The 10597-nt window shown below is 36.8% G+C and overlaps 3 protein-coding genes across 9 annotated transcripts in view; 1 reads left to right on the top strand and 2 right to left on the bottom strand.

Moving 5' to 3' along the window:
• Positions 1–10597, top strand: part of LOC102670964 (atrial natriuretic peptide receptor 1-like) — a 37768-nt gene that overhangs the window by 18701 nt on the left and 8470 nt on the right. For all 6 annotated transcript variants that reach the window (XM_031511624.1, XM_031511634.1, XM_006608225.2 and 3 more), the window contains one exon: positions 6100–6104. The gene's annotated coding sequence lies outside the window, so the exon portion shown is untranslated. The remainder of the gene's footprint in view (positions 1–6099; positions 6105–10597) is intronic.
• On the bottom strand, positions 9–3505 carry LOC102670831 (proclotting enzyme-like). The gene is made up of 6 exons (XM_006608224.2): positions 3000–3505; positions 2486–2636; positions 2321–2415; positions 1961–2225; positions 1463–1868; positions 9–1358 (listed from the first exon to the last, which is right to left on the bottom strand). Exons 1-6 carry the CDS (start codon positions 3097–3099, stop codon positions 1197–1199), a joined length of 1179 nt encoding a protein of 392 aa, XP_006608287.2. The 5' UTR covers positions 3100–3505; the 3' UTR covers positions 9–1196.
• Positions 4894–6192, bottom strand: LOC102670830. 2 transcript variants are annotated; one of them, XM_006608131.2, is made up of 3 exons: positions 5827–6192; positions 5506–5675; positions 4894–5279 (listed from the first exon to the last, which is right to left on the bottom strand). In XM_006608131.2, exons 1-3 carry the CDS (start codon positions 5886–5888, stop codon positions 5011–5013), a joined length of 501 nt encoding a protein of 166 aa, XP_006608194.1. In that variant the 5' UTR covers positions 5889–6192; the 3' UTR covers positions 4894–5010. The 2 variants fall into 2 exon arrangements, with proteins under 2 accessions (XP_006608194.1, XP_006608195.1); XM_006608132.2 differs by having other exon boundaries at positions 5506–5672.

The following is a 10597-nucleotide window of genomic DNA, read 5'->3' as shown; positions in this document are numbered from 1 at the left end:
AAAAAAAAAAAAAAAATTCATTGAAATCCGAGAAGAGAGACGTGTAAAGTAAAATTTAATGCGCGCAGGAATCGATTGAAAAGCGTGGAAGCGTGCAATACGAGAAAATTAATTTTAATAAAGCTACTAAAGAGCTTGGAAAGTCGGGAAAAATCGATCGAATATTTTGTCTTCCTCCTCGTTCTATTTGCAGCATATAGTTATTGAGCGCTATTCATTTTCGCGATTCGATCGAAACGTATTCTATCGAGAAATGAAAGTTATTTGAAATAAATTTCAAAGATAAGCGATCGAACAGAAATGTAAAAAAAATAGTAAATTTTTGCGCGTTCCCATGTTGGTGAAAGATATGTACATACATATATATATATATCTATACAAGGTAATCATGTTAAAAGAGGCTAGCTAATTATCTTCTATAGTACCATTCATATACTGAGGAACGTATTTTAAACAAAATCCGTGATTTTAAAAATTCCGAAGAAACATCTTTGGAATTCGACATTAACATATATTCGTCCATTGATAAGCATTTAAATTTCGTTTGTAATATTTTTTTATCGCGTCAAAGATAATCAGGCAACCTGTTTTAACTTGTGACACCCCGTACGTTAGATTCTCACGCATGAGTTACATATAAGTGCGCACATACATACATACACACACATATACACACACATACATACTCACGCAAAGTTAGTTTTACACTGTATGTATCTGCGGTGTACAAAGAAAAAGAGAGGCTGGACCTCGTTCGAAAGTCACAATTGCGAAACACAATGGAAATTCAATCGAAGAATCTTCGAAATCTGCTTATTGGTTATGCGGAAAAACTAATCGCGTAACGTAGTCGTGCACACGCGCCCGTTTCTTGTTTATATGCGCGTTCACGCTGTGAAAGGAATGAAAGTATACAAAATACATTAGCGCAACGTCAAGCAACGTCGAATTTCTCTCTATTCGTGTCAATCTCCTTTTTCGAACAGATGTAACAGTTGATTATTCGAGGAAAATAAAGTTTCTTCGTTTCCACGTATTTCTTCCACTGAAATCGGTGGATAAAATCGAATCTTTAATTTTTTAACTTACTTTTAATATATTTTTAAACGAGAATGATATAATTGTCGTAAAGCGTTAATTTACATTTACTATATTTACGATTTTAAACGCAATCATTGGAAGAGAGATGTTCAAACTTAGAACACAGCATTCTTGAGTATCCAATCGAAATAGAAATTGACCCGCGTGTATATTCCAGGAACTCCTCGATTTCCACACCCGATTCCCCAAGACACTATCCCAATGTTCACCCATCTACCGTTTTCAAGTTGATGCAATAACGGCCCACCCGAATCACCCTGTGCGATGGAAAAAAAAGAACGAAAATAACCTCATTAAAACAAACACTCGAGAGACTCGCGTCTTTCGCGATCTTTTGTACCGACAATCGATATTTTTTTACCTGACAAGAATCGCCTCCACCTTCGTAAGAACCGGCGCAGATAGTCGTGTTGGGAATTCGTTGGACGAAACTTCGCGTGCATCTGTCTCGTGGCCATACCGGTACACCGACCTCCATCAAAACCGTGCTCGCTGGCCCCCCGTAATATCGAGTACCCCACCCCGTCACGATCGCGCTCTCGTTCTCGAACGATTGACCGATAGGTGGCAGGCACACCGGCCAGATGTAACTGTCGAAAATGGTCGGTCGGTGCATCTTGATCATAGCTATATCGTTCTCGTACGTGGCCGTATCGAAATCCGGATGGATACTAATTTCAACGATGGAGAAATCTAAAGCTCTCGTCTCTTCCGTCGACTCGAAATCGTATTCGCCGAGTCTCACTCTCACGTCTCGAGGTTTCAAACTTTTTTTTTTGAAGAAACGAAGAAAGAAAAGACAATTTTTAAATTTTAAATCGAGAAAGTGTAAGATTATATCAGGTTTGTTGAATTTTACCCATCGACGCAATGAGCCGCGGTTAAAACGTGTCTATCCGTGATGAGGACACCACCGCAGTATTGAGACTTGTCTTTTTTGAGGAGGGCCACCATCCAGGGCCATTCTGTCGGATCGGCCGGCCTACCACCGGCTAATCTACTCGGATTTTTTAATGTTGTTCCGCATCCTCTCGACACTTGCGGATTTCGAGACGAGCTCGACGCGCCCTCTTCTTCCGTCGACCAAACGATCCTGCCCTCGTTTCGTTTTTCTTTACGATCGACTAAAATCAATCGCAATCACATGTAAGTAATATATATAGTACTATATATATATATAGTATATATAAGTGAAATTAATCGAATTGTGTCTTCGTACCTGCAATTAACGGAAGAACTTTGGCAAAACTTTGATTCTCCGTATCCTTTTTGTACATTCCATTCCAACGATTCGAGCAACAAATGCCCATGTATCTGTTTGAATTTAATTTAACGAGATTTGAATGTTGAGAAAAATTTGGATCATAAGTTTGTTCAAACTTACGCATTTCCTATCGTGCATGAGTGAATCACAGCGAGCGTAAAATTTGAATCGTACTCGTGATAAAAGCATCGTCTCAAATAATCGCAGCGCCCTGTCTCGTTGTTTAATCCGGTGCACGAGTCGTCTGGCTCTTTTCCTCGAACGAAATTTTCTGAAGTTATTAATATAAGTGAAAAGATAGGAGATAACGACCGGATGATGTTGGCAATAGATAGGAATATATCGGTAGGCATTGCTTCCGTTTGGGAATAAAATACAATTATTTCGCTCAATATCGATGTAAAAAAAAATTTTTAACGCAGATCTGTGTCGCGTTATGAAAAGTGGCACGTTTGTTTTAAAATAATATGTTTTATTTTAAGAGAAAGAAAAATAGATTTCATTTTTTCGTTATCTGAATAATAGTAGGATATTTCGTTTTTTCTATGAGAATTAATTTATTTCATCGAATGAAAATGAAAAAATGAAGAATGTTATATACGAACAATATTAAGAAACGAATAGAATCACTTACCTGTTGCGTGTCTGTTTTCAGTGGAACATGGAACGAACGATACGGCGTAAAAAATAAAAAGATATAATGTTGATGGTATTATTTTTCTTTTGATCTGCATCTTTGAACAAATTAAAATTAATCACAAGAAAGAACGATCGTGAATCACAGAATGAAGAAAACAGCGGAAACGAATCGTGAGCGCTCATTTATAAGCATGCGCTGTTGCAATATGCAACCCGTTGTACACAGGCGGTTTTCGTTTTGCTGACATAAGGTGCTAATATCGTGAAACCGATTCATTGATTCATATTGGAGTATGTATAAGAATGCGTTTATATTTTTATACATTGTTATATATTATATACAATATTGTATTTCTATATACGGTACATATATTTTTTTATATTGTATTTTGTCATGCGATATTATTGATTTAGAATGAAATAAGACGACAGCGTGATGGAATAAGAGAAAGTATAATTAAATGTAAGAATGATTATTTATTTTTGAAATAAACATTAAAAATATGATCTATTTATAAAATTTAAATATAATATGTCTTAATTACCTTTTATTATTATTTTATATGGCATTAAATGTTTTTCAATTATTTTTTTAATTCTAAAAATACTTATTATGCTCATTAGCATATTTACCAATAATTATTTTTTGCTTCGATATTATTAATATTATAATGATTATATTAATATTATAGATAAAAAAAACAATAAAGTTAATGAAATATTTGCGCCATTTCTTAAATTTTTTTGATTAAAAATAAACAAGAAAAATAAATAGTAAGAGAAGGAAAGAGATAGGGTAAAATTATTGAAATCAGCGCCATCTTCAGAGTGCCGCAAATGAAATTCAATACACAAGGATAACAAATAATACGAGAAAGATAGAAATAAAATAAGAATTCATCATCAGCGCCATCTCTCGATTATCATATACACTTTTTAGGTTAGATAACGTAGAATAAGAATTAAAAACTAGCGCCATAATGTTTTTAAAAGATAGCGCTAACTCTAAATTCTTACTCTACATTATCCACCTTATGAAGAGGTATCTTCAATTTTCGAGAGATGGCACTGATGGGCAATTCCTATCATATCCTTCTCTAATTATTTTCTGTCCTTGTATATTGAGTTTCATTTGCGGCACTCTGAAGATGGCGCTGATTTCAATATTTTTACATTATCTCTATCCTTCTCATCCTATTTGCTTTCCTTGTCTATCTTTGCAATATTCATGCGCTGAAACGGCGGCAATATTCGATTAACTTTATTGCTCTTCTTGCCTAACCCATTAATTAAAAATCTTAATAGAGTCTATTCAATGCATTTTTTATATGTCGTTAATATTCCAACAAGTTAATATCCCAATCGAATATCCCAATATAAATATCTGAAGCGTATGTGCTTTGGCTTGAAGAGAAAAATTAGCATTGAAGCTTTTTTTTCATTTTGCAAATTAGTACTCTCATACATAAATCTTAATCGATCTTCACAATTCACCGATGGGATCGTGAAAAATGTTTTATGGCAAATGGAAAGTGTGCGAATGGCAATAAGTTTGGCGGGGGTAAAAAGAAAGAGATAGGAAAATGAAAGAGGAGGGCAAAGATAGAAGGGATTTGGCATGGCAGAAACAGGAGGAACGCGTTGAAAGAGAAGGCGAGAAGAGCTTGAAATCGAGGACAAGCCAGGGGCATTTCCATTTAAGGTACCCCGTGTGGAATCTCTCGTTCCTCTCTCGGCGCCACTTTAACACACATATATATATATATTCGCAAAACGTTTATCACTCGCGTAACACATTTTTCGCGAGAAAAAAGCTCTATAGTATAAAAAACAATTTTAAGCAAGATTCGGACCGTGAACATTTTCGTGCGAAAAAATTTCTCAAAAACTTGATTATTCACTCATTTATTGTCGTTTACATATGTGGAAATAAAATATTAGATAGATAAATGATTATTGTTAAATATAAGATATAAGTAGTAACATCATTTTTTCCTTGGCATCTTTTACGCAGTATCGTTTAACGGAACAGGTTTAGCCGAGGGATCCTTTAAATTCAACGTATAGCCGTGCATCTTTGAAGTATTAGTAATGGGATCATAAATTCTTTCAATATGTTGAAGAGTGTCGCCTATAATTTTGTCCGTGCTTTCACGGATATAAGGTTTTCCATCGGAAGTACGACCGGATTGAACGATCTTAGTTCCATCATTATTCGATATGACGACACTGTTTCCTCCAATCATTTGGATCATAGAATTACTAGAATTATTATCTGAAAAAAATGACGTCATCCAATTTCGAAAAACGCAAAATGATTACGTATAGTTATTATTAGAAAGAAACGATTCGATTGCCTTGAAAAATAGATAGAGAGAAAGAGAGAATGGATCTCTCATGGTTGATAGTGAAAGGAACGTTTGCATTGGTAAAATAAGGTTAATAATTTCCAGATAACGAGTCGAAAAGAAATTGAAAAAATTTAACACCGAATCGCATACCTAGATTTTCCGTCAATCGATGAACTTGTTCCAAATTTCTTTGCACCGTGTTATGTATTCGTTGTTGCAGCTGGTGCATATTTTGTTGTAAATTCCTGTTCAACGCATTGATATTCTCGTTCAGATCTTTCAACCAATTCGTTCCCATGTACACTTGTCCGTCAGAGCTGCTGCCAATCGAAATGCGCATTAGTACAAATTTGCGTTGGTACTACTGGCCCAGCTATATCTCACACGCACAAAAAGAATGAGGGAGAAAGCCGGCTTTCGTAAATGCATCGCGATCAGTAAGCCGTGAAACCGGCCTGTCAATCGACTAACCTGCACAACATTGCTCCAACGAATATCACGACACTGATGCTGGCAACGATTGCTCCTCTCATCCTAGTTTCTATTTTTCCTCTCTTTTCTTCTCTTCGTTTCTCTCTTTTCCTCTTGCTTTCTCAATTAATTTTTTTCATACGATATACGCAATATACGAATAATAATGTTTGTACTTACACGCGGTGAACGTGAGAATCAAGAAAATAAGATTACTCGAATAGTTATATGAAACGCGAAGTATTAACCTTTCTTTCCCCCTTCAAAGTTCTATCCATGTCGTATTACGTTCGAACCATTACCTTTCCTTAGCTGTGTGCGATGCGTCATCGACGAATAGCAGTGCGCACGAGTACATCACTCATTAGATATATGTATATCAATGGCGTATGCCGCTTAAATTGAAACCTAATCTATATTCTCTTACTTCCATAATTGCATAACGCTTATCTCATCCAATCCAAACTTCCGATAGACGACATTGGTGATGCTGTAATTCTAAGAATCGATCCATCGAAAAAAAAATATGATACACTCGAATCGTGCTTCTTCGAATCGCGAGACGATTCTCTCGATTTCAAAATTTTTTTTTCATCTAATTCGCGTGCCAATAGAAAAGCTAATATTATATTTTCGTTCGAGTCAGATAAAAAGTCACGAGGTTATTCATGATAATGAACTTGACACGATGCAAAAAAACGAGAAAATCTAACGATGTGAAAACTGCAAATATTAAGATTAATAAACAACGCAATAAACGATGAGAAAATGGTCACGATTAAAAGAAAGAGGATTGTTATTTTTATTTTGTTATTTAATCGGCATCGACAGTTACAATCATTAAGAGGTTAGCATAATAGATTTCGAACCATTATCTACATATACATTTCTATTTATTCTTTCAGATACTAATTATAAAAAAAAAAAAAAAATGGAAAAAAAATAAAAAACATCGATATCACTCTTAATTCCTCGATCTTGTATAACGACATAACAACTTTGATACTCAAAACAGAACTAGAGATTCTATGTTGACGGAAGAAAGTATTGTATTGAAAAAGAAAAAAAGAATGGCTACATTTGGGGGAGGATAGAACGCAGGGACGACATCGAAGAGGGGGGATGGGGGTATGGTTGACCCATGGGGCAGAAACTGGTTTCGGATTCGGATTACGCGCCCGTCCCAAAACCGTTCTCGCATATACATACGCTCTAGGCTACGACGCATCGACCCCCCACGCGACCACTCCTACGGTAAATGCGGTTCTTCCATCCTCCCGACCTTGAACTCTCTCTTCTTCGTTTCTTTCCTTTCCTCTAGGCAATGCGCTCCCCTCCGATTCCCTCTTCTCTTTTTACTCTTACATATACAATTGCGTGATGGTTCTTTGCATCTCTTCAAACGCTTTTGTTTTTCCTCTCTGTTTCACTTTTTTAATCGTGACAAACGAACACTTTTCAATATTTCATTTAAAATCTATTTAGAATTCGAAAACACGAATCTTCGAAATTCATGTCCAATTTTTAAAGTGTTCTTTTTTTTCTTGTCATTTTATGCTCCTATATCGTTATATATTCACCCGCAATAATGTGCAGCAGGTATATGTATAACAGGTAGCAAAGGAATCGAATCGTAAAAGTGTAATGGTTCAGTTCCTTCCTCTCTCTGCTCGGTCCCCTTCGTAATCCCATCAGCTCGATGAACCGACTGATCTCGAAACGAGAGCGAGAAAGAAGGAGAAAGTCAGAGAAGGAGGGAGAGAAAACTCGACCGAGCCGCTTGGTCGGTAAGATGATCGACCTTGGACGATTTGGCCTTCGAATAGGGGGCTGGTCGTCCTTTGTCGAGGACGAGATCTTCGAGATGAGAACGGCTGGATATATACAAATGCGTTTCTCTCGCCCGATTGTTCGTATTCGATGAATACTACCCATACAAGGCGAGTAAGGCGAAGATAAACAACATTTCGAGATCTTTCTGGTCAGTTTCGAGATAAAGTCGATCGACTTTTTACGAGTGATCAAGAGCTTGATACAACGAGAAGAGATCTTCGATCGATCAAGTCGAAAGAAATACGACGAGTCGTTCATCGGCCATCTAGGGAGAATCGTGGAAAACAGCAAAGTGGTTTTTCCACACCGGGGGCCGTGTGTATACGTATACGCGTATGAGATCGAGACTCGACGAGCAACCAAGTAAATAGTGGGGAGGTCGTACGACGAACGGTGGTTCAGTGTTCTCGCGGCATTCGAGACGCATGGACGAAACGTGATGTGAGGTTAGCTCGAATCTAACTTGATACACGAATTGAATTTCATGCTGTTCTTTCTTTTTAACAAATCTTTTACAATCTAAAATTGTGAATCGATTGTCAAGAAAACGTGTCTCGAACGTGAATATTGAAATCGGAGATCTAAAACGTGAAATTGTGTGTTACAAGATCGGACTTTTTTCTTCGATAATCTGGAGCTCGTAAAAGTGAGCCACGGGACAGTATATAATGCGAAGGAAAGAAAGGAAAGAAATGTTTAAAAAATTCATGGATACGTGATCAATTGATCTTCCCTTGAAATCCGTAAGTACTTATTCACATACATATATATATCTTTTATAACATTCACTTTATAAGCGACGCTAATATCATTTGTAGCATATTAATCGTTCCGGTTAGCGGCTTATTTATTCGATTCGTCTCTTCGATATTACTTTTATCGTCGATCATCTTTGCCTTTGTGTATGATATAACACTTTGGAACCTACAGTTGTAGGCGCGGGCTATTACTCGGATTCTCTTTATATTTACATCGTGTATTATTTTTAAACGGACTGGGATTAAGGGCTGAAAACAGTTTAGATCACGTGAACGAATTCGGATTCAAAGAGAATCAAACGTTGTTGAATTGAAAAATAATCGAATCTAAAAAAAGAAACGGAAAGAGGGGAGAAAAAGGGAAAATAATGGCGGGGCTAAAACTCCAAAGAAATTCGTATGTGTCGTGCGCTCAAGGGAGCATCTACGGTATGAATTATTTATCAAACCGTGTGCTTTTTTTTATTTTCCATTACGAGAGCGATCGTGAAACAAAAAAGAAAAGGATAAAAGAGGGACACTTTTGTTCGATTCTTCTCGATATTAGCAGGACATTCAATATGCGTTATACGTACATATTATTTTATCAAACTTTTGTCTCGATCATTCGCACAAGTGGAAGATACAAAAACCAGCAAGAGTAAAGTTTCCATCTCATTTGTTTCGAGGAAAAAAGAAAAACAAGAAGAATCGAGTATTGGCCTGCACTTTGGTTTAATAGATTTCAAGTAATCAATCGTGATCGCGTTGAAGGCAGTTTCTCGAGTCGATTGATTTCTTTTTCGAAGGCGTAGAAACAGAGAAGTAGTTTACGAGAAACTTGAACGATTCGTTGCATCTCTCGTCACGCATTCCCCATGAAACGCACGCGAGTCGTGTCGTTTCGTTTCTCTTGGTCACGTACGGCGCTTCGTGGTCCTCGTTTCGAACGATGTTTTGTCCTGGCTCGCCTACCAACGACCACCTCTCTCTCTCTCTCGATAATTTGACGGAATAATTCTGAAACAGCCATTTCCGACGCCGCGCATTCGTCCAAGACGGTGTACGATGGCAGAAATACAATCAGGAAGGACCTGGCACTATATCTAGCATTTATGCGAGTTAATGGTAACAGTAGATAAAATTCATGCTATGGAAACATCCTCTTCGAAGAAAACGTCATTTAATCGTGTAATTAGTTTACAGCGGAAATTATACGCCTACATGTGATTCATAAATTAATATATATACATATATGTTATTATTATTGTATCGATAATAGTTCGCAGTGGTTTTCAACCTGCGAGTCACAACGTGCAACAAAATCGCCAAGTATCTTCAAGTAATTATTTTTTAGTCAATGACTTTTGTCAACTGATTTATTTTAACGTAATTATATCGCAATATACTACAGCAATAAATCGATATCAATCTTTTTAATCTTATTAATCTTTTTAATATTCTTTATCTTACGTAACAGTAGAAAATTACAAAAGAGGATTGCGACTCAAAAAGAGATTAAAAAATTGCTGTATTAGATAAATTTCAATTCTCGATATTATCTATCTCATCGAAAGAGATGGGAATTATTTCTTAAGCATCGAGAAAGGATAAAGTTTCGTTCGAAGATACATATCGGTGAAGCGGAGCAGAGATGCGGGCAAGAATCTTCGTATTCTCACTCGCTATGGATGGCCAAACGGATTGAAACACCCTCTCCTTTTCTCGTGGTCCGAAACAACGATCCGTATAAGGAGATCTGGCCTACTACCTCTCTCCTTCGTTCTCTGCCGATCTTTCGGTCCATCGGTTTGCTCGACCACACGTTATATTTTTGCAAGCGATAATTTACGTATTTCCATTTAATTCCTATTCGCTGTCCTATTTCGATTTACGTCGTTATGCATGCAAACTTGGTAACGGAGGTCTCTGCGTTCCTCGTACGCGCGAAATCGCACTTTCTCGCCTGCGGCAAGGCAGCCCTCGCGTTACCACTGTGCAAGTCTATGTAAATCGATTAGCTTTGACCATCGAACATACCTTCCATAACTTACACTCACAAAACAATATGATATCGAAATTCTAAAGAAAAGCGCGAATTATCTGATCAGTGGTTCTTAACCTGTAGATTCACGAATTGAAAGAATTGTCTCTTCTTCTTTAAATTAATCGATAATTTAAATCTTGATATTCATCTATCT

Source organism: Apis dorsata, unplaced genomic scaffold (assembly GCF_000469605.1).
Source record: "Apis dorsata unplaced genomic scaffold, Apis dorsata 1.3 scaffold_29, whole genome shotgun sequence".
NCBI classification, from domain to species: domain Eukaryota; kingdom Metazoa; phylum Arthropoda; class Insecta; order Hymenoptera; family Apidae; genus Apis; species Apis dorsata.
This window is presented reverse-complemented; position numbering and strand designations above follow the sequence as displayed.